Raw genomic sequence first — 25,173 nt, 5'->3', positions numbered from 1 at the left:
TCGCATTATTTATTTATTCGATTATTTTCAAGGCGATATTTTAGTCGATGATCGATCGAAGCCGAGGTACGAAATTCAACGAGCATCGGGTGAAACGCAGTGCTCGGTTCATTCTGTCATTTCGATAATGAAAATCTGTCGCCTCGTCCTCGCGCGCGTATAGTGTGGCTGCATTAGCGCGTGATCAATTAAATTTCATTTGCGTCTTTGAATTCTTTATTCGTCGTACGAAATATATCACTTTCTGCATTGCTGAACGCGCGCGCAAGTACACGCACGCGATATTGATATATGTTTTTCTTTGGTTGCGTTCGAGGCGCGACATAAAAATATGGGCTGCAGCAGCAACAGCAGCAGCAGCAGCGCGCGCGGTCCAGGCTTGTGTCCAATATAGCGCGCACCCGGGCACTGACAAATTAGCCCTGAAACTTACGATTATATCTCGGACTCAGCTGGTAAGATGTATCGTGCCTACGTACGCGAACTCGTGGATATTAAATCGATTAATCATCGAATCCTTCTGCGAGACAATCGCACGCGTATGAAATTAATCGATGTATATGTAAGGGGTAAAGAATTTTTTAAACGCTTATGCACTGCAATTTTAATACGCTTTGGTTATATTCTTTTGTAACTTAGGAAAAATGCTAGAAAAGCCAAAATTCTAGACCACAATTTCGTTTGGATGCGTCGAAAATTGATACGGATTTCAAAGCCACTTTTACGTTTAAAAATCACAGAGGGTACCTTTAACAATCCAAAAAGCCCTGACTTTTTTAGACTCATAGTGTTTTGAAAAAAGTATTGAAAATTTCAACAACAAAAAAATGAATTCGCTTCGATCATATTCCGTTTTTTTATGATTTTATACATTTTATGACACACATTTATAACATATGTTCACAGCAAAGAAAGTAAATTATCCATATATTTATAAAAACCTTGTTACTTTACCACTTGTAGATTTACAGATAAAGGTACTCGCCATCTAGCGGTAGAAAGTTAACTTAATTATGGCTACATTATCATACATTTTTCGACCAATTTTAATCAAAATGTTTAAATTTAAATCCAGAATTAAATCATTATTTTATTTGCATTGAAAATAATGTATACGAATGAAATTATACATTAATTTTCAAGAAAAATTTTCTGTACAAGTACCTTGAATAAAAATAAGTATGGCTTACTTTAATTTTTATATCTTATATTATATATTAGATATCTGCATTAAATTTAAGGTTTTTTTAACGGCACACATGAATGCACTCTGCTAAATTTGCGAAGGGATCCGCGAGCTGGATCGATGTTATGGAAGGTTGATGCATGTACCTCCATCGCAAACAATAATAAAAATGATCATATACACGGGCCTTTGAATAAGCAACTCGCTGTGTTAATAAAACGACGCACTGTCGAATCCATTACGAGGCACGCGCGCGCGTGCATGAGTCTGTTTTTCAAAGCTGCCCAGCTGGCCTATATACAATTCCGCAGCAAGAAAATTAATGAAGCATCCAAAGAGTGCGTTTCAATTAAAGCATGAAAAGAATATTGCTATTCATCGAAAAGCCTTTTGGTGCTGGCCGTGTATGGCATGCAGCAATCGATCCAATCGACCTCATCCTTTCTCTCTCTCTCTCTCTCTCCCATTCCATGCTCGCACGACTCTGATTCGAAGCTTTCAAAATCAAACGCAGAAAATTGAATTAAGAGCGGCGATCAGTCAGCGGATAAAAATTGCCGCACATCCGTACGCAATATCCAAATGAATTTACGCGCGGCTACGATTCGAAAACCACAAAAGCCATGCCTGCCTGTCTATATCTACTCGCGTACGTGCGCAGATATATGCTATATATATATATAAATGCGCAATCAAATTCGTGTGTACCTTTGGGTGCACGCACTGTCCACTTATCGAGAGCAATCATAAAGTACACGATCGAAAGGGTGTGCAGCGCACGTTCAACGGCAGCAGCGTATAAGTACACATACAAATACGTATATGTATATATTATATGAGCTCGCAGATAGAAAGAGAGAGAGAAAAGAAAAGGAGAAAGAAACAGAATCCCATCATCTGGACTAAAGAAGAAGAGAAAGAAGAAGGAGTAGGAGAAGAAGAAGAAAAAGAAAAAGCACCAAAAGTATATTATATAAAAGGTAAAAAAAGAAATATAGCCAAAGAGTCTGAAGCCTGGGTTATATAGATACGATAAATTATCCGTGTGCGCATAAAATGTGTCCCTTGCGGCCGGGCGGCTCCCCGGTAGTAGTAGTAGTAGTTGTAGTAGTAGTAGTAGTAGTAGTGGTAGTAGTATAGTACTACAGCTGCGGCCTCTTGCACACATATACTTATATTACTGCAGGCTGCAGCAGCAAAGTCTAGTCTATATCCTCTCTTTCTGCTTCTTCTCTCTGCAATGCTTTAACGGTCCCGCGAGCGAGAGAGTAGACGATTTTACTCGGGTACCCGATAATGTCCGTAAGGAAGCAAAGAAACGAGAGAGGCAGAGAAGAGCAGAGAGAGAGAGAGAAAGAAAAACACATGGCCGCATGCACTGTTTATAGTATATAGTATAGAATTGCTGCTATCTATCACAACACCGCGCCCATATATGTAAGGCGCACTTGCACCCATGCACATACACACACACACACACAAACACGTACACGTATGCTCGGAGGCGCGTAGGTGTACTACATATAACTCGACGGTTCTTGGCCGGGGCTCTCCAGGCTGTCCTGCGCATGATACGAGATCGTATCGCGAGGCAGTGGCCAGCAGCACTCTTGCGATGACGTATTATTGAAGTAAGAATGAGCGAGAAAAATAACATATTGCGTGCTTCATGGGCAAGGGTATATCGACTGCTTGATAAAATGCGTCTGCGACGAGAGGCTAAGAGATCGAGCGAGGCAAAACTTTTGCTCCATTTCAGGACATTTTCTAGCAAGAGCGATATTGCGTTATTACTGCGCCAACCGAAACGGGCTTAATCCTATCATCGCTATTGTTTGGCGACTTACAAGCTTATGCGAGAGTTTCATCTCAAAAGTGTAGTTCTTTTTAGTTTCGTTTCGTTTCCAAGTAAAATATTTTCAATGAATATGTAACATTAGCATAATTTTGTTGATTGCGTGTGGCAATTCAAATACTAGCTTTTTGTAAGCTTATCCTCCCTTGTACAATTTCAACAAGTATTATATATTCCTTTTTTATCTCCACTTTGAATTACTCCCAAACTATCGAGCAGAAATAATCAACTTTAATAGAAACACTCGACGCTACAGAAAGAAAAAAAGGAAGAAAAAAAAAACAATCCCCCGTTGACAAGGCGCGAGATCGTCTTTGTGCGAATCGCGCGTCTGCGGTATACAATAAGTCGACTCGAAGTGCGCGAGTACACTGCAGTTGTACAATCTCTCTTTTGTTAACACGTCCGATAAGTATCTACTCGAGGCAGTCGTGAATTATCCGCCGAGGAAAAGTTTTTTTTACTGGTTCGAGCGAGAGAGAATATTCAATTTTTCCAGCTCGCGCTCGAGCCCCGTATACGTATACACAATGTAGCGCACCGTCTACGATCTCGAGTATCTATATCTTCGGTACATAATTGATTCTAGTCAGTGCGTACGTATTATACAAGTCAGCCGCGCAACAGAAACTCTGCTCGAGCCCGGAGAAAAATGAGTAATCCATAACACGTAGGCTGCAGCGAGCCTCGCTCTCTCCCCTTCGCTACGAATTATCTGTTAAATTCCAGCCCCAGCCTTGCGCTTTGCTTTGCTTTAATGAACCGCGAAGGCACTCGCTGCCGCAGCTAGCCTCATAAACCGAACCTTAAAGTGCACAAATACTTGGTACAGGGTACACCGTGTGGTTTCAGGGAGCAGCAACTACTTCTGATCTCTCGCAGTCGAGTCGTATATACGCCGAAACGTATACGCATGTACGCCCGTATGCGCGTATACCAACTAGAGCTACTTTAGAAAATAGTTGCTGCAAAAATGAGATGGAAGAAAGAGAACAAGAGGCTCGAGATAAGAGGCCCGAGAGCCGCGCGCGCTCGACTGCCTGTGGCTAGTGCAGCGACTCGAGGCGGAGGGAGGAAATGGTAAAATTATACACGAGCGCGCGTGTGTGCACGAGCCGAATGCGCAGCGCACTACTAGCTGCTATAGACCTCGGCGTATATACACGCGTATGGAGCTCTCGCATTAGTGATATGCATAATACGGTGGCTTGCAAACTGTTGCTCGGGCAGCTCGTATAAGTGCACAGGATCGACGCAGCGGCTATCGCCACTTATAACGTGTGTTAGCGCTGCGCACTTGAGCTTGCACCCGACCGAACGATTCGTATATTGTATGTAGTGCTTAACGCGACACACTGCAACACCACTGGAGCTAGTATTTGTAGGTCGCCCGGATTATGTTATTTTCCTTTTTTTATGCCTCCAACTGCGTATAATAATTTGAGGGAAAAAATTTGCGAGAAAAATGGCATTTTTGCGAGTAGTGGGGCATCGCGTGGCTCAATTATTTGTAGATTCGGCTTTTCAGGCCAGCACAGCGGCAGCACCGGCAGCAGCGTATAACTTGCATACATAGGAAGTATAAGGGGGCTAATGCGCGAATCGCACGCGATGCATGAGAAATGAACTTTGCGGCGAACACGTTAAATACGATCAACTCCCACAAACGCGCAGAGCTGCTATATGTATAAGCAAATCTTAGTTATTTATTTTTGTTCGACGAAATCCAACCGAAAAGGTATAATATTTGCACCATCCGAACCGAACGCATAAAGTTCAAAGCTGGCTTGTTTTTTTTTTTTTGTATATTTTTTGCTCCTCACTCGCGCAATATATACGGCGATATTAAGTATCATACATAGTACGCAGCGTGCGAGGGACGTCGAGAGCGCGAGCGAGAGAGTCGCGTGTGAGCGAGATACCAATAATAAATATCAAGATGTGACAAACAAGGGGGTGGCTCTGCTGCGCATCGTGTTCTCTCGCTCGCGCTCTCGACGCATAAATAAGAGGAGAACTTACGCACTCTTTCTCTCTCGAGTGCCACAGTCCCCGCAGGTATATTTACCTGCTAATGAACAGATTCCGCGATCAGATATCGCGCCACGTGATTTGGTGATTCGAAAGATGCACATGCTTTGCTCGAAGAGAGACTCTCAGTCGGAAATTTACAATCATCGAGAGCAAGGATAAAGCGCGATGAGCAGGCACGAGTCTTTTCGTAAGGGCGAATCGAAGATCGCATTTCGCCGTCGTCGTCGTCGTCGTCGCTAACCAAGAGAAAGAGAGAGAAAAGCTCCGCTGCGCTGCTCTTCGTTAGTCGTTGATCTGCACGCATACCACTGCACACCACATGCATGCGCACAAGCATTATCGAGCGCGTACCTATATATATACGTATAGTCGCGCCGAAGCAAAGCTCATAAAACTCTTGGCCTATCTTTCGGTTAGATAATAATGCCACGTATATATGTACGAACGATTGGAAGCGAGCAGCGCAGCGTACAACGAAACGGTAGGCATGCCAATGAACGCTAATGAAACACATGCAAAACGTGGCTCTTATATATATCCGAGTGAGAGTGAGAGAAAGAGCGAGGAGGAAAGATGCCAATGCGGCGATATGGATTGCTCTGTATATTCGCATTCGTATATACGCGACCAAATTGATGAGAAGCACGCGCGAACCCGATAAACTCCAGAGATTTATGTGCAATGCGCAGAGGCAACTTTTAATTGCAACCGCAGAGGATTCTTGATGCTGCTATATATAAGAGACGCATGAACTTATGACGAGCTTGTGTATACCTGTCTCCGATTCGCTGCTATATAAAGCCACCGATCGCTAATTCGTACGGTGCCAACGATTGGCTTTAAATATCCAATACGGCTTCATCGGATATTTTAATAATTATAATAATAATTTTATATTGCAAAACTTTTGATTAAAAAAGTCGTATATTCTTTTTTTCGTCAGCTCTGAAATTTCACTCGAAATCGAGTCGTGCGCTCTCTCGAATCTCTCCCGCTGACCAGTGTACGACTGCTGCTGCTGCTCGATACACGTTCGTGCATTCGAGTAAGATAAACGCGTCAAGCGAAAAAGAAACGGAGACTCGCATTTAACAGGTGGCAAAGTAAATTGCCGTGTATAGTGCCACTGCGAAGAGGCACGATATTGGCCACTGCTATACTCGGGCGCAATACGTTTGATTTTGAGAGGACGATTGGTGTAATTAAAGAAACCCACGACTACCAGTTGCGAAAATGCTAATAAGTACGTGTTCCTCGAGCTTCTTGTGCTAACTGTTGGCCTTGCTGCGCTCAGTCAAACCTCGCAGGGGCCGATTGCCATCGCACTCGCAGCTTCTCTCTCTTTCTCCGTCTCTCTCTTTTTTTTTTAATTAGCTTTAAAAGAAAAAAAATTGAATGCAATGACGACGTCTTGATCTGGACGTCGGGTCACGTAGGCACGCACGAGTACGTTTATCGTACACTCGAGGGGGCAAGAATTCGAGTCGTGATTGCCATTGAAATTCAATAAAACGAATTAAGTTTCAACGCAAAAAATCACGCTTTTCCCGCGTAGAAATACATACAAAGTTATAATGTGTACAGCCGTTGGCGAAGCGAAATCATTGCGAGCCACGACGAGTGCAATTAGTCAGAGAGGCTACCCTCGCGTGATCGCAATTTGCGATTGCAATGCGGCGGGTCAGCGAGACTTCGCGCCTCTGCGTGTTTCTTTTTATGCGAGAGACTAGTAGTAGTACAGGCCGCGCACGCTTTATCGATAGGTTTGCATGCAGCCAGCGATGATTACACATTGTTTTTTACGCCGTACGTATCAAATTGCCTTTACGCTGAATGCAAAGCGCGCACGTACGTTACTTTTTTATTTGTAATTAAATAAAGGAGTCCGAAGATATGCGGCGTTCGCGTAAAATGTATTCCATAGAAAAGTACAATTTTACGCGTAATAATGAAAATTCCCACATCGACTTCTCGGCAGCAAATTTTTCTCAGGTTTCAATATGAATTTCAAATGATTCGACATTATTGAATTATCCATCGAGGGAAGAAGTTGGCTTTCCCTTCGGAATTATTATTGACTTTGGGACGTGTTTTAGCGCCTGAATTGCATCAGTCTGAATTTCGTAATGCAGCAGCCAATATCACGCATCTATATAATTTTCTTGATTATCATTCAATTCGAGCCGCATGTGATTTCCATTCACCGTTGCTCTCTTTCTCTTTCTCTCTTTCTTTCTCCCTGTTCTATCAATCCCACCTTCCTCTCGGGTGTAATCGCGGCGCACGCGAATGACTCGAAAAAAAAGGACCAAGTGGAAAAAGTTGCTCCTCGAGTTTAATACGTTTTGCAAGCCCTTAACCGCACAGCTGCCTTAATACCTATATGCCATACGCGAAATAACATACACACGAGCGGGGCAGAAAAGTCGACGTCCGGCAAAGGCGGCCTATGCTGGGCAGAACTATATAATTAAAATTGCACGTCGCGCGCGCGCTTATAATGCAAGCACAGCCACCCAGTGCCACTAGTGATACGCATCAAATGCAGCGAGACCCTTTCCGCGTAAGCCGCCCCTTCTTCGTAACTGCCAATCGAACATTCGATAAATTTAATACGCGGCTGCATGCGGACATTGAAGGTTTTATTATACGACGTCGACTTTCTGCCTCGTGTTCGTTAATCCGCAGCGCCTAGAAGCTCTCGAGCTCCACTTGAAGAAGCCGCTTTTTTGAATTATTGCAATTGCAACTTCAAAGATTCGTGTACCGCAGTTTTTTTGGGTTCTTTATTTTTGCAGTTAACCAAATCAGTATCATATTTTTATAAATTTTATAGCTACTCGAGATCCATGTAACAGTAGGTTAATTATTCAAATCATACGATGGCGATTTTTGCAACTTTACTGGAAGGATTAATCAATCGTGTTGTTAAAACATGCCTAAAAAATACTTTGAGGATCTCAACTTCTATAATCAATCAAAAGAATCTATGAAACAGGTGCAGAATCAAAATTTGGCATTGCGTCACCCATAAAAAAGATTATTCACATCACGGTCCGAATCGCAGCTGTCGTTTCGTCGCGACTCTATTTTGTTTAAAAAAACTGTACGCTGTAAAACGCGAAAATACTTTCAAAAAGCTAAGCGCTAGCTCGTCTATGATATAAGCTGCTTCGAGGCGAAGCAGCAGCAAGCTTCGTGAAAGACCATCTTCTTTTTTTCACGCTTCGCAGCTTCTAGTTTTTGTTTTTTTTTATTCAACGCAGCTCATTTTGTTTGCTCGTGTTTTTCTCTGCGCCGAAAAAAAAGAACGAGTGAATAAAAAATGATCTCTCTCATCTCCCGCTCGCACTCACACATGCATGCATACATGCATCAGCAGGGCAGCTGCGCGGCATTGTGTATGTGTGGCGTACTCATAGGTGGACTCTCTTTGATCATTATCACGCGCGCGGATTCTCTATCTCTCGTGTTTATCAGAATACGAGCCAGGCTACTGGTCTGTAATACTATTATACTAAACCACTACTTAGCAATGCATATGTAGAATAGTATACGAGCGGTGCAGCGGAAAGTGACTTTTAAACTTTTTCTCGGTCTCCTCGTCCGCTTCGTCCTCGTTCTCCTCTTTCTTCTGCTCCGTTGTGCATCGCCAACGTGTTTTATTTCTCTTTCGGATGCGCGGGCTCTGCCATGCACAAATGCTCGCTCGCTGCTAGACCTTTTATACACGTTATTTTTCATGCTTTATTATTGTATATTAACATATTGCCAGACAAATATTGCAGGTTCCCCCCTATTCTGCGCAAGCAGCACACCGTCGCTGCACTGCACGTACACAAGTAAACGAGAGAGAGAGAGCACGCGGCGCATCTCATTCATATAAATGGAGAATAGCCGCTGCACTCGTGCCGCTTCTGTTCTATACGAAAGCTGCGCAGTCCATAGGTCGTGCAGCAAAGAGGAAAAAGGGAGGATTAATGCGGATGTTGCCTCGGCCGTTTAAGGCACAGAAGTCGCCAGCTTTCGTACAGTCTCTCTCTCTCTCTGTACGCGGCTGGAATTTCAATCCCAAGCGTGCATTACTTATCAGTATTGCCTCGTTGCCTTGTCGACGCCTATAGTCGTTTATGCATTTATGAATAATCATTCCCCTGTCCTACGTTGTACGTCGCAATGACGCGAAACTTTTTCTCCTCGATAGCTATCGTAAGCTCTCACTAGCTCATGTATTTCATAGTTCTCTTTGCTGAGCTTTATTTGATTCGTAACAGCGTTTAATGAGTTCCACATCGGCGTTTTTGAGTCGTTTGTCAATTTTTCAAGAAGTTCATTTCACGACATTTCAAGATTCAAGCAGCGTATTAATTCGGCAGAAAAATTTTATCTGGCCGACCATAATCTACCTGCGCTCTGCAGTGGCTTCTGCCGCCACCGCTGCTGCTGCAGCTGAATCTCATTATCTCGAACGTTTGCGAGATCAAAGCAAAAACTTTCATTTAAATGTTTTGTATTATTTTTCCAATTTCACATGCTCGGCGCGTTGATGGTATGTGTATCGGTGTAAAGTACCGAACTTCTTCTTTTTCGAAACGACGGCAGAGCGAAGTAATGAAAATAAAAAAAACTTTATCCCTGAGATCGTTATCCATCTTTTAAATCATTTTGCGAAATACACTTTCCTTGTAGCTCTTTACATGCATACAATTACGCACGCGTATTGTAGCGCTGCGACCGAGAGCCAAATATCCCGCGTTAATAACTTGTGCAAACTTGTAACAACGTTAAAATATGTAATACGCATTGCGAAATTCTACATGCGAAAATTTATTCGAAAATATGTTGATTTTTTTTCATAATTTCCAAGTTCGCAAGCGTCCCTTTGCCAGTTAGTCGTAAATGATGTTTTACATTGATATTATTAATATGTTTTTGCAAATACACCGTAATTGAAACATATGTCACGGGAATAAGGTACAAAGTTTATTCAATAGAATGAGGCAACTCGCAACAGAGTTATAAAGAGTATACTCTGATGCTATCAGAGAAATTCTCATCGACTACATGAATGAGACTCTTTGGTCAATCAAATCATGAAAAAATGAAGTATATAAGCCGCGCCACATACAAGTAATCCTTCAAATGAAAATGAGAAAAAAAATGAAATAAAATCGAACGAGCCCTCATTGAAAGTCGGAATTTTCCCAAGAATTCCGATAGCGCGGCTAGAGCAAGTATTGTGCGCAGAAGCATTTCATTGGGCATAAAATAGGCGCGCGAGCACATTTATATCGCCGAGCAATTAACGTTATATAGCAGAGTTGCTCGCAATTTGTTGCAAATATTTACAGAAACGCCCCGATCGGACGGGCGCAGCAGCAGCCGTCTCCGACGTGCTTTATCGCCGCGGCTGAATATTTTACAGCGAGGCAGTACGTCGAAGATATTTTAACGATTGCCTCACTCGGGATGCAAAATGACGATCATTTAATATAAAAGTGACCCTGTGGCCAAGATAGGGCGAAAATCTCGCTGAGCGCGCGGTATCAACGCGCCTACCGTAAATCCACGTAAAGCATATAAATAGTGCGCAGCGCGTATGTGTGTATAATATACGTATCTAGGCACATATAAGGATGTACTTATTGTTGGTAATTTACGAGACGCGTGCGCTGAACTGCGCATTGGCTACAGGCCTAGCATAACGCAGGCTGCACATAGCTTTGCATAAGAGAGAGCCACGGCAGCCGCAAAGACCGACTCTCTCCACGTTCTTTCCGCTTAGGTATATATCCACACACATTCAGCGCGGGCCTTCTCTCTCTCTTATTCTCGTTTTGCAAGTACAAGCCAACGTGTACCGCGCCGCCGCCGCCGCCTTGAGCTACGCTTTTGTATGTACAGCAGCCAGTGCATATATACACTGCACACAAACACATGAGGTATATATACATACAGTATTTGGCTTTGAAACGGTGAAAGAGAAAAAGGAAGCGCCACGCGATATGCAGGCGCGTGTTGAACACGGCGGAGAATCAAAAATGCAACGAACGAGAGAGAGAGAGAGAGAGAGAAAGAGAAAGAGATAGGGAGGGAGAAAGAGAAAAGAAAGAAGGAAAAGAGATAGAGAGAAGCAGAGAAGAAATCATATTTATTAATGAATCGAAGTACTGGTTCGCCGCAAAGGGTAGATGCAATATTATTCTGAAGCCAACTTGCTCGCCTTGCTCGCTGCGGCCTTTTTTTTTTTGCTCGTCGACTGCGGCGGCGATGCGTTAGCGCGCGGTGCAATCTATATAAAAATGTTGCGACCATCCAACGGGCCATGTTTTATATTTTTATGCGAAACCTGAATAGTTCGTATTTTTTTTTTTTTAGCTCGCTCTGATCTTATACATTATTATACAGTTGAAGTTGAAAATTCGAAAAATTAACTACTTCCAATACGTTGGCTTTGCGGTTATACAGTGCATAAATACGCTCGTGCTGCAGAAGTTTTACTCCCCAGCGAGCGCGCCAAAGGTGCACGGAGCACTGGAGCGCATCAACAACTTTTGATCAGTTACGAGGAAGATGGAAAATGCCAAAAATCTTTCCCACTATGCGTCTAGTTCGCAGGAGTAGAAGAGCTGAAAACTCTTGCGCACATATCGAGTTGAGTTTCCATCAAGGCTCGAAACATATGCGCGGAGCTGATCGATAAATCTAATATCGTCGATCCTCAATAAGTTGTCACTGCTGCCGGTGACAGTGCAGTTCTCAGTTGCGAGCAACGACGCCTACACCGGCTCACGTTGACGTTCGCTACTATGTATGAGTTTCTGCCGGGGATATTATCGAAAGCTGCAAGAATGGTCCGTATAAACTAGGAAAAAAAACGAAATAAAAGCTCGCGCAGTAAATGAAAAACGATATTCCAGACGCATCTATTGGACAATATATATTCTGTATATAATGCAAAACTACATACGTACATAAATCGATTTTGAATAAGATAATAGGAACGCATATAAACCTTTACAAGCTTTACATATAGGTGAGAAGAAGAGAAAAAAGAGAGAAAGAGAGAAACTGGTATATACTCGTGCGCGCGAGACGCAAAATGCTCCTGCGGCTCTGTGCACAATATAATAAGAAATGCAATTATTCGCGTTCTCGCGATATACGCACTCGCTGCAGCTGCGACGTCGAGCTTCTTTTTCGCCTGCAACATATATCTACGCGTGCACACGGCTCGGTCGTTGTCGCGTGCGTACCGCCAGTAAAATCGATACGATATACAAGATATATACGGTCTTTTTTGCCTGTTCGCTCGTTTCGCCTTTGTAAAATAATAGTAGAAGAAGCTCAATGGCTTTTCTACTGTAGCGAGAGAGAGAGTAATCGATTCTCGTGGACGATAGAGAAATCGATTATGTCTAGATACATATATCCGAATCTCATCTGTAGCTTATAGATATAATGCAATGGGTACTGCATGTATGGTACTTTAAAGAATATGCTTTGAAGATGCACTTGTTTGTTCTATAGCGTTATACTTCTTTTCGTAAAAAAATTTTCAACCATTTTTTTGCAACAGCAATTAAAATGTTAATTCAACGACTTTCCGTTTAACTCTTACCAACCGCCTTTTTAGGACGTTATAATTCAGAGACTCAAGATTAGAAATGTTCTACATTGTCAAACAGTAAACACGCTGTCAGCTATCAACACGTAATCAACAAGTCAGTCGTTGGCACAATAAAGTTAGGAGAAAAATTAAGCGGGCAAGTATGAAAGCACGTGGCTCGAGTACAAAATTAACTTGGAACACGACTCCGAGGTGCAGAATATGCTGGTGAAACGTGTGGATCATTTCTTAAGCCTGGAGCGTCGGAGCATCATCCGCACGTAAGTCTTCGTCGTCATAGTTGTTGTTGTTGTTGCTGCTGTGCGCGTATGTGTACGTGTGTGTACAATACACAAGTATTCGAATATCGCGATCGTTTCATAAAGTGACGCGCGTGCGTCACTCTCTCGCCAAAGAACGAAACCGCACGCACAGCTTCTGCAGTATACCTCGTGGCATTGGCATAGCACAAAACAGGAATATAAACACGAGAAGGAAAAATAATACTGTCGAGATGAAATGGAGATTGGTTCGATTTTGTGGGACGCCTGATCGAGAGTCGTAGCTTATACACGTGCGAAGCACACGCACGCATCGATCCGCTCAAAACAGCGGAAAATTGCCGTGTCCACGAAATGTCTTGGGCAAAATTAATTGAATGTCATTGCAAATGCGAGATACGTCGAGAGCTTGCATCGAACTAAGATATATTTTTTTTTATACTTTATATCTATCGCAGGAGTAATACGATTATTAGTATATTTGTACTTTTGATTTGTATTTGTCCAGTTCTAATGTGCATTTTATGTCAAAGAAACTTTCGTCAGCTAAAAACTAATGATCACCTCAGTGTAAATCCTGCCAACTTTTTTGCAACGAAATCTCTCAGAAACTAATCGTTCATGAATCCAAGTACTGTTACAGATTGTGTCTGAAATTATACGGAATTACTTGCAAGTTCGAGGAGAAAAAATTCATTTTCTTTGAGACTTGGAGCTCGAAATCGACCCAACATCGACCTGGAAATATATTTACCAAGCTCGTCATCTGTACCTCTCAATAAGCAGAACTAGAGCAGTTCCCATCGATAACGGACTCTTTAAGCAGCACAATACCTACACATGTACGCGGTAGAGAAAAAAAATTCAAGAAACCATCTAGAGAGAGGAGAACCGTTATATAGAATATCCTAAAATAATGATGCTCCTTGCGCGCTTCTGTCGAGCAAGTGAGCTTGGGCGCGGCGGACCCTGCAGATAACGCCCCTATTGCAAATGTAATTATATCATCTCTCTCTCTCTCTTCTCTTTCTTGCTCTTTCGAAAGAAGCCGAGAAACCTCAATGTACAGTTGGCGTACGTGCTAAAACGTGCGGCAAGGAATCGAGCGAGAGAGCCTTATTACGCTTTCGTGTGCGAGCACATAATCCAGCAGCGCAAGATAGCATGCTTAAGTGCAGCCCGCGCGACTACATCCTCGTATAATAATCATAATAATAAGGTAAAAGCCTTAGGTCTATGCAAATAGTTGACGAATCATCGGTTTTTGTTGAGATCAACTTGAATATAAAACCAGAAAGTGGCTCATAGCGATCGTTGTTCATAAGTTGAATTTCTCAAATAATTGACAGCGAATAAAATGTTTTTTAGTCATAATAAAAATGAAAACTAAAAATATCATAAAAACAAACCCTCATTTGAAGCTCACGAAAAACATTTGGTTCGAGTTTCTCCGGTCTTCCCAATTGTTTACTGCACGTTCGTCAAAGATTTTCTAAAACTCAAAAATACACGTTCGTTAAACCGGTTTTTTGAAGCCGCAAAAAACACGAGGAAAAAATTTGAATAAATTTCAGAGCGTGCTAAAACGAAGCTTGCAGCAGCGGTGGTGCACGAAACCAGAAACTCAAAATTCGAGTGCTGTCAAAGAATAGACGCCCCGGTATCAAAGCGCTGCATTTTCAGGGCAAATCTCGAGCCGGCTGGGTTGACTCGCGTGTCGCATTATTTATTAACATTTAGAAAGGTGTTTAAGGTTTTCACGACGTAGCGCGAGCTGCTGCATACACACGCGCGCGCACAAAGCGTAACTCCTCCTTGGTAAGATCGTCTCAGCGCTCTGGTATAAAGTACCTCTCATAAACTCCTGCCTCTCGCGAAATTACCAAGGAGGCGCACGCGAATGCGCTCGGAGCGCGACAAAGCAATGCAGCTGTTGCTGCGATACGGGGGCTGGCTGCAGCAGCAGCAGCAGCAGCTCGTAGCAACGACTACGACGACGTCAGCACGGGCGAGATGGTATAAAGTAGAGACTCGACTACGACCTCGTCTCGGGATCTCGCACTCTAGACCACCGCAAATTGCTTTTTGAACGCCCATCCTGGAAATGAGAGGATATTTACGTCTATATCTATGAGCGTGCGTGCGTGCTGCTGCTGCGATCTCTAGGTACGCGCGCAAGCCCGGAGTGACCTTATCGTTTCGTCATATCCACGCGGATCCTTTTTTAATGGCTTTTTCGTGCAACGGTATTGCTCTAATTACCTCAGACGTGCACTTCATCGGCAGCTCGCGCACATAATATAGCTATACGCGCGTAGCGCCGAACTTCAATTTACGAGTTGCAAATTCGTTTTTTTGTTTGACTTCTTGTTGGCACTATCCTAATCGATTTTCAGCCCGCTTGCGGTACTGCTCTTGCGCTGCGGCATAATTTTACTTTTTTAATCTCAGAAGCTCATAAATCCGCGATGCTATTAAGATTGTGCTTTACTCTCTTTGTTACGGCGTGCTTATATATACCTATTGAAGATTATAGAACTGTTGTCTAACTATATAGAGATACCAAAGAGAATAAGAAGCAACGACTCAGGTAAGAAATCCAGCTGGAAAAAAAGATGATGTGTTTCTGGGCAGCATTGGTGTTTTTTTGATTATTTCAAGTTTAAGCGAATGTGTGTATGCGATAGGTAGAGAGAAAGACAGAGAGAGAGAGAGAGAGAGCGAGAACGCGCAAAAGACTAATGGGATATCGCGCATGCTTCAGTGATTCATTTTGAATGTAGAAAAGATTAAGGGATATAAATATTTTATTTCTTTTTGATCCCCGTACACCTCGCTTATATGCCCGAGAAGAATGAATAATTGATTTTTCGCTCACGCCGATATTGCATGTGAGTTCATCTGTTGTGTATAATAAATTTCGCAAGGTTCGTCTTAAAGGAGCTGTCAAATGTTGGTCTGTTTATCTATTTATGAGATACGCAACGTACGGCAAAAATTGAAGAAAAAAATCATTCGATATTTCACGCAGCAGAAAATTATTTAAATACTTTTTTGTAGCGATTCGATTTGTGCGGACAGAAAAATAATAACGCAGAGCTCGATCTGTTTTATGCACATAAATTATGAATATGAAAAAAGTAGGAATAATCTTGAGAAAAATTTCAGCTAGTCATGTGCCCGCGGAAGTTACTTTGCATGATGCACCATTTTTATCAAGTAGCAGATCAGTCTCGGATGAAAAGTAATTATACCGATGAAAGGTCTTATCTTCCAAATCAAATCAGTATGTCTCTATTTCACAAGGTAGAAAATAAAAGTCGACTCTTTCGGTGATCGATTCAAGAGGCTGAGACTATAGTTCGAGTAGAGATAAAATTTTTACGTTGCCTATATCTATAAAGGAACTGATGCCTCGAGGCGGGACTACGGAAGCAAAGGCTGATGTGTAGCTACGCGTCGAAGATGTTTGATGTTGAGCGATTGTAATAAAGAGACAACCGGACGTGCACGCGTTTATTCTTCATTTGACATTTTTTTAGTAAGCCTTGTTTCGCGTCGCTTTGTAGTGTCCGGTCGATTCGCATATGAGAAGATTGACTTTAAATGCCTGTTAATTTGTAATTGCTGGTGATGCTGTACGTTTCGTCGATCAATTATTTCGAGATAAAAACTTTCGATCCGTTTTCATAACAATCCCCGATCAAACTTTTTTTTTGGGGAGTGGGGCAAAAAATGATTTCGTACGAATGGACTTTTCACGTCACGCGATAAATGTGCATCTGTGAGCATGAAAATAAAAATCAAGATCCGGTAAACATGCAATATATTTTGACGTTGTAATACGCGCATCACGGCGAGTTGAAAGTTTCTTCGCGCGCGGCGGCCTGCCAATTTAATTTACAACGCGGAGTCTAATGCTATACACGCGTTTAAGCTACGCGTTCGTTTTATTTTTGACGCACGCGGCGGGCCTTTTTTTCTCCGCGTTTTACAATTCCTTACAGCAGCAGCAGCAGCAACGTTAGTGGCAGCAGATATTACTTATGAGCAACTTTTTGCGAGTCCTCGAGCGCCAAGCGAACAAGAGACAAGGGAGAAAGAGAACTGACAGAAAATCGCACTTACGCGGCTTGTGGTTACGCGGATGCGCACCACATGTCGCACATTCCTCAAGAGTTTCAACATCTCAGTTCGTATATGGATAATTCTCTAGATATGAGAAAAATGTTGACTTTTGAATTCAAAAATATAACAAACTCGGTGACGCATGTATTTGTTTTATATAATAATGTATCTTTGAAATCGAACAACTAAGCTATTATCAGTGCTATAATTAAATAAAATAATATAATTGATGTATTTTATAAACTTGTTTACATCATCAAGTTCTGCTTTTTGTTTTATGAATGCACAGTAAAAATAAAAAATTATATTTTTTTAAAGCATGAATTATCTTTAACTGAAAGAACCACCCATATACATTACGACATTTCATAATATGTACTTCGATGTTTTTTGTTTCAATTTCCTTGCTTAACTCGTTCTTTTCTTTCTATCTTGTTTTACATACATAATTTACCTTCATATCTCTAATGAGATTCGGTTTTCTTTCTGTACTTGGCCATAGACTTTTCATAAAATCATATTTAGCAACAAAGAAAATTTCACTGTTTCAAATGATACCGCAAAACTCATGGAACTTACACACATGTTTTAAATGGACCATGAAAACATAGATTTTAACTATGTTTTGATTTTTTGCTTTTCTTCCTGCTATGACTGAACTGCACGGATGCACAAATTCCGATCGGAACGTTTCTAATGTCACAATTAAATACATATGTATAAATATACGCTCAACAAAAGTCGATCCTCCCTTTTAACTACCGTCTGGTGCAAAATCAAAGGATTTATACCGATTTCAGTTAGACGCAGTTCAGATTGCTTGTGGGCTTGTTTGTTTTAGAAATATACTACCACTTTTGTTTGCTAAAAAAGAAGTAGACAACCTAGAATGTTAAGTTAATGAGTTTAAAATATTTTGTCCTTCGATGTTACTAAAAGTGACTCTTAAAACTTAGTGTGGTAGTATTTGGAAATCACATTTAATTGCAAAAGTATTTCAATATTAGAAGTTATCAAAAGGAGTTGTTTACAATCAGTAAATTAATTAGTCAATTTGTAGTCCTAACGTGTATTATGTTAATATCTGATTCAATTTCGATGTTCTTATAATTGATTGGGTTTTTTTTCAATTCTTCTATTTTTTCTATTTTTATCGGAATACAATAGAGCGTCAGGTTCCAAAAGTTTTTTTATTTTCTTTTATGTTATGTTCGAAGGACGCAATTAAACAGTTTACGAAGTTTACGAAGCAAAAAAAAACAAAAGATTAGATATAATAAAAAAGTATCAAATATTTGTTATAAAAATGAATGACTGGTCGTTTGTCCGATAATAGTACTTGAGTGCAGTCAAGTAAGAAGGAAAAAGATATCCTCCGGAACAAAACAATCATTAGCTGAATTTATTGATCTTAAATAAGATTCTGTAACGATACGAACGGAAATCTGCAGAAAGTATTGCAAATGGTATCTGGTAGCTCCGAATAAAGAGTGAAAGAGTCACGTGGAGAGCTGTTGCCAAAAACCTATAAGTTGGCAATTAGCCAGCACGACGTCGCGAAATTTTCGACGATGCCGTAGATAATTACAGCCTTACATAGGAAGAGCAAGAGAATACGGGGAGAAGAAAAAAAAGGAGTGAGCTCATAATCTGGCGCTGCCGTACAGAGCGAGGTAGAGAGCATCGAACGCTGCAAGAGTGGCTCTGCACAAGATACTTTGGAGCAATTACCCGCCAAGGAACAGCGCCAGACAAGATAGCAGTTTCGGTGCTCGGACAAATTATTATTTTAGATCATCGAGCAGTGGCTAAGGAAACGCGATCAAAAATAGCATGGAATGGATTTTTTTGCTAAATTCATGTGTTTTGCTCGAAATTTTTAGTGTAGCTATAAATGTTGACTAAACATTGTGTTTTCGCGACTCGTGGAGTATCGTTGATCGTCATCAAAAGAATCGCACTGAGTCGAAACGTAAAATCCCCTCGATTATAATTCATACTATTGAGGAATACAGCGAATTCGCAGAATTATTTGCAAGTGCAAGTTTATTGATAAATGTGAGTAACGAAGATGTACTTTTATTCGAAAAAATGTAAAAAACGAAGTAAAAAAACGTAAGAAATCGTAAAAAGTGGCGTCAGCGATGGCAAGTGAAGGCTTACTCCGTACTACGGTCAATGTATATATAGGGCTGAGCGATCGACGCGATCGATGGAAGGGCTCACGCGCATAAACCGAGCAATGGATAATACGCACATACACACACACATATTTGGTTTTTTTTTTCTCGAGAGAATCGAGACGGGCCTCGAGGGCCAATCCTCGAATAAATGGCAGTTACGTGGCTGACAGTCATTTTCGCGTCACTCGTGGCCGTAACGTGTACGAACGCGTTCGCTCGAGCGCTTGTCTCGAGCCGAATAAGTCAGGCTCGATATATAAAGTGTTCACTCGTGTGCGTGTGTACATGTCGTTGTTATCGTGCGCTCGGCATCAAAACAATGCAGAGCGGCCTCGATGCGGTTCGAAAGCGCGAGAAAGAGAAAGAAGCCAAGATAATGGCGAGGATGTCAAGTTCAAGCAGCAGACGACGACGACGACGAGTAAGAGCGCGGGGTGGTCCGGATTGAATTTGGGAAACGCTGAAGATGAAGTTTGCCTCGGGGCTTGCATCGGTTAAAGTCGGCGAACCTGCTGCAAGAGACGAGCAGCGCTCCCGAAGCGAATTTCGCCGAGTAAAAGAGTAAATATGCGCGACTAGGCATACTAGATAGGTGCAGCTAGTGCGATATCTGTTTATATCGACTTTTTCCTCTTTTTGACTAGATGCAACGGTTCAAAGAGCGCAACGTCTTGGCAGTTTGGAAAATTCCTCGAAAGCTTATGCACGCATTTGCCTCATGGAAATTCGTTCAATATCTTGGATTCTCGTGAAATCTAGTTAGAAGCCAAATGACATTTGACTAAAAAGTCAAATTTCGCTGACTTTTAAAAAATAGTTTAAAATTTTCGTTTGATCATATCTCATCATTTATAATTACAAGATTTTGTGAGTCTTCTTATAAACTTCAAAATATTTCGGGTTTCCGCCTAGAAATTTGAGTAATTAATTTTTATAATTTCTGAAAAAAACCACAGGAAAATATTTCATACATTTTCAATATTAGTCACTTAAAAAGCGCGGAGAAGCAAGCTATACATCAACGTATTAGCTCGAGCAATATTTCAATTCTGCAATGCGCGCGGAGGAATCGTAAAATTCCGCAGTAAAGCGCGACTGGCCCTATTTTCTTCCGCAGCGAGAAAAGCACTTTGCAACTTCTCGAGAGCCTAGGCAAACTATCCATTAGCGCGTGTATCCCGTTTTCGCGATATTACCAGCTTTTCTCAAACGAGCGCAACTATAAACATGTATAGCTGACCGCACATTGTAATACGCGCATAGGCTACGCACTGCCCAGCGAACAGTAAACTTTGAGCTTATTATCGATTACTCGGTGCGATCTCTGCGGTGTGTACGCGGCATTGCTCGTAGCTCCCACATTACACACCGTGAATTTTCACACGAATCTACTCTCGAGTGCTCGTCATTAACGTGAGCAGGGCTAAAGAATCTTCGTGGACGAGTGATCTCGAGTAGACCAGGACCCACTCACTGGCAAAACGAAATCCGCGCACCGATAAATCGTCGCGAATCGCGATAACACTGGAGGATATGTAGTGGAGCGCACTCTTGAGGGTTTTACGCACGCGAACAGCTTTTATCGTAAAAGTTCTGCACACTCTAGACTCTCTGAAGTACGTCATCTTTGTTTAAATTTATTAACGACGAGTTTGAACAAATTAAGTCGACGCAAAGGGGGTTGGAGCAATTTTTATTATAAGCCTCGGCAGAGAAGAGCCGAGCCCATTAATATTGATAGTCCGCTCCGATAAAGCAAAAGTTGCTCCTCGGTAATTTCAAGCCGTTTAAATAGTACATAGCCGTTTATATATGTGGCGGGCAGAGGCAGCGCAGCAGAGGCAATATAGTAGCAATAGTAATACTTGAGAGAATAAAAATACGTCCTCGCATGCGCAGCGTAATATCCATTAAAGAAGCTAAACCAAAGAGCTGCTGCTGCTGCTGCTTGCTCGTTGCGCACACATATACATATTTCAGCGACTGAATGTATGGGCGCGCGAAAGATAGAAGCGGCTCTCGAGTTATATACAAGGGAGGAGTTTAAAATCGCGCATAGCTTATAATGATTCCTCGTCGGACGCGTATACTACCTCTTGCGGAGAGAGAGAGAGCTCGAGATTTGCCCAACTGATAAACGAGCTCGGCCTAGCGAGGAGTGCGCAACGCAACTGTTACCCCCTATTATAAATACGCAGCCGACGAGCACGACCTATACCGGCTCAGCGCAGCGCCGCTGATGAATTTTCCAGTGCATGAAAAATGATGGCTTATGAAGCGGCAGCAACAGTTTTGCGTTAAAATGAAAATAAAAAAAAATAAAAAAAAATAATATGGTGCATCTTGCAGCGAGCAGGCGAAGCGAGCACGAGAGAGAGTGAGAGAGAGGTATATAGAAGGGCGTTTCAGAACGCAGCTGCCAACAGCTGCCTGCTGTGCGTTTTATCGCGCTTGCAGCAGCAGCAACAGCGGCAGCTCACATTCGCGAACTGATGAATTTTACAGCGAGTGGCGATGCCACGCGGTAGATTGAAATTCGTCCCGTGTACGTCTGCAGCTCGCGAATAATCTTTCACGAGTACGTACTCATAGATATACATGTGCGGCATGCCTCTGCCATCATTCGCATTTACTACTGCGGATGGAATATTATAGTTTAATGGAGAGATACACGCAGTGCATAAATATGCTAATAATTTTATTTAAATTCTGTTATTTGTTCGCGTCGAGCTATGTAAAATGAATGAGTGTCAATGAAAATTGACCGATTTTCACAGTTGATATTCTTCAAAGAAAGAAACTCGACGTTGATTGAAATAAGAATTGAAAAAAAAGAAGCACATGTCCGACGCATAACCGATGAAGAATAGAGGAACGATTGAATCCATCGATACCCAGCGCTTGTGAGCTTAAGGCTCTCATTTATAGCACCTATTGCATACGAAGTATCGCTTACCCATAAAAAAAAATCCAATTCGCTCGTCTCATCGTTGGCTGCACGCATCTATACACACACGCACATTATTGTATACGTATATCGGCATACCTTACACGATCTCACGCTTGTTCGGCACGTCATTAGAATACAGGCATGTTACAATATTATATCTTCCGGATCAAACTCCATACGCGCGGGGACCTGTGCGCCTGCGAAAAAAATAAGCACGAAAAATGTCCGAATGCGATCTCGAGCGGATCGTGTGCGCTTCGCTTGTCGCGCGATTTACTGCTAAACGTCAAAAGTCTTCCGTGCGCCCGACCGAAAAATCAACGTTGCGACTTCTATGGCGAGAATTTGTTTTTATTTCCATCGTAAGCCGGTCTTAAAGCGAGATCTGAATAATCCGGAGTTTAACTTAAAATTTTGATGACTTTTTATTATTTAAAAAATTTCAACGACTTCCTTGCTAAAAAAAATGATACGTTTTGAATTTACAATATATCATTAATCTATTTTAAAGGCGCAATTCTCGAGTTATAATTAAGATCTCGCCTTAGAAATAGTCCAGTAACTGTAGTAATAAGCTGTAAAACATCGCGTGCATCTGTCACAACAAGTACCCCACGTAACTTCATAACGGTAGCAATTTGTATAATAACACAGTATATTCGTACGAGCTCGCATTACCATAATCCAGCCGTAAATTCGATTGCGCCGCGTACGGAACGGCGCAATGTCATCGAACCATTTGACACCTGCGTTAATGTAAGTATTGGCCGAGCGCACACCCATACAGATACACATTGTCCAAGTATTACGTTTGGAATTGCAGCATCGATTCCTTTACAACTGCGTATAATGTGGAAAGCGTCGTCGGAGCGATTTTACGACGTCGTAGCGGTGCGGGGCAGCGAACGGGCAGGTACGAGATCGCGACAAAAAAAGGTGCATCAGAAAACAAGCCGAGGCCGCGATTGCTCCCGATGCCCGGTGCGGGTCGAGCGAACCGATATAAAAGATATTAAAGAGCTCGCGGAGAGAAAGACCACCCCATGTGTGAGAGAGAGAGAGAGAGCATCCATATAATGCGTATTTCTTTATCTTTCTTTTCCAAGCACGCTCGCATTTGTATTTTGTCATTACCATTATGAATATGGCTTTTTGCGAGCTCGTGTACGCTTGACGTTTCAAAAAAAAAGTGACAATTAGACATTGGACTCGTTTCATTAGGCGAATCGACTGCGCAGTGCCACGTCGTACGAATCAGAAGATTATACGGGAAGCACTTTTTATGCGCATAAATAAATCAATGAGCCTCTCAGTAATAGCTTGGCGTGCATATAAACGTCATATATCTAGCCGAACGCAACTGTCACAAACGAGCCTATACAGTCGCGATTATTAATTAAACGTTGCAGCTCAATGTTAGCTGCAGCAGACGCATCCATTCGTTTATCACTTTTTCTCTTGATTACACACTTATCCTCGTCGAGCGATGGCGTACTTTCATTAACGGGTGATGCGAATTAGAAACTTCAATGGTCACTAAATGTTTCAGCTTTTCAATTTCAACACTTTTTAATACAAAGAAGCAAAATGCAAGAAAAGTAAAATTGCGAACGAGATATTCTCTCGTAGAGCGAGCGCGCAATATTTGTTTGAATTTGCTCGTGAGACTCGTAAAAATTTTCTGAATCGCTCTAATTCACCGTCTTCCGAGTAATAGCATCTTCACAATGAATTGATTGATATTCACACACTTTAACGACAGTTCTTTATTATATTAAATGCAATAAAAATCATCTTAGAAAAATAATATTAATAATATAACTTACCGGTCTTTTCGTGGAATCTCCACCCTTTACTATCTCTAATGGATTTGGTATCGACGGCCTGCCAAGATACCAGTCCTCTCGAGGATTGTAGTTGTCCAATAACTTTAGCAAACGAGGCACGTTAACGTAATTGTCATCGTCAAAGTGACAAAACCATCTGCACAAAAAAAACAATGGAAAATTAATAAAATTTTTCTGAATTGGAACGAAACATTGCATTTAGTTATATTTGAGTTTAATTTAAAAATAAACGAAGCATGCAAATTTTGCAAAAGAGAGAAAATAATTATTCAATACTTTCTGAATATCATCGCTACGAAAGGGGTACATGAATATAAAACATAAAAGTGCTCGAATTCAATGGAACAATGAAATTTGCTCATTGCGCATAAAAAGGGAAAAATTGCACCACTCGGCATATTTACCCACGAGTGTTATTACTGCAGAAGAGCGAATATTTGTCGGGAGCCGGCTACATATACATCGGGTCACGCTAGAAGCGAAAACCCTTAAAACTGCGCGTCAGCGAGCGAGAGGACAGTACTGCGGGGGTTGAAGCCCCATAAAATTCGTCCCGATCGCTAAAGCCCACGCGATATTGTTACTGTATATAGATATATGGCGACGAAGCGCCTCGCCGAGAGTCGTGGGAAAGCCGGCAAACGTGCCACGGTGTGCGACGCGACGCGGCACACGCTCGCGCGCGAATAATAAGGTACGTCGACTGTTTTTACCCGACCGAAATGACGACTGCGTCAGAGCTGCACGGCGGGCCACGCGCGCCCCCCTTGACTCCCTCGCCATGCAGCAGTGTGCCAGTCAGGCCGCCGTTCCATTGTGTGAGCGCGCGCGGAGAACTGCACACGCTCCCGAGTGTGACCCATCGCGAGTGATCTGACGCGCGTGCCTGCGTCCCCGCAAACCATCGAATTAATAATTAACCAACTGTGTAAGCGATCGAGATAATGTATAAATTATGCGTCATGCGGACTTGTACAAGGTTAGCGTCGATTCAGGCTGCTATACGCATGTCTGATAAAAAATATAAATAATTTTGTTTAAATATTTGCAGCGTTTACCAAATTATCGTTTTACGTTGTTTCTTCGATGAATATTTTGAA

At 42.0% G+C, this 25,173-nt stretch overlaps 1 protein-coding gene across 1 annotated transcript in view; it reads right to left on the bottom strand.

Annotated features, from left to right (window-relative positions):
* Positions 1 to 24,209, bottom strand: part of LOC106653420 (fringe glycosyltransferase) — a gene marked incomplete at its 5' end in the record, with an annotated part of 38,510 nt that extends 14,301 nt beyond the window's left edge. Inside the window, one exon of the mRNA XM_023457972.1 lies at positions 24,053 to 24,209. Within this exon, the coding sequence (XP_023313740.1) occupies positions 24,053 to 24,209 (157 nt within the window). The remainder of the gene's footprint in view (positions 1 to 24,052) is intronic.
* Between the last annotated feature and the right edge of the window lie 964 nt (positions 24,210 to 25,173).

The sequence above is a fragment of the Trichogramma pretiosum genome, unplaced genomic scaffold (genome assembly GCF_000599845.2).
Source record: "Trichogramma pretiosum strain Unisexual culture from Peru unplaced genomic scaffold, Tpre_2.0 scaffold93, whole genome shotgun sequence".
Lineage (NCBI taxonomy): Eukaryota > Metazoa > Arthropoda > Insecta > Hymenoptera > Trichogrammatidae > Trichogramma > Trichogramma pretiosum.
Note: the sequence above shows the minus strand (reverse complement) of the source record. Positions and strands in the feature narration are given on the sequence as shown.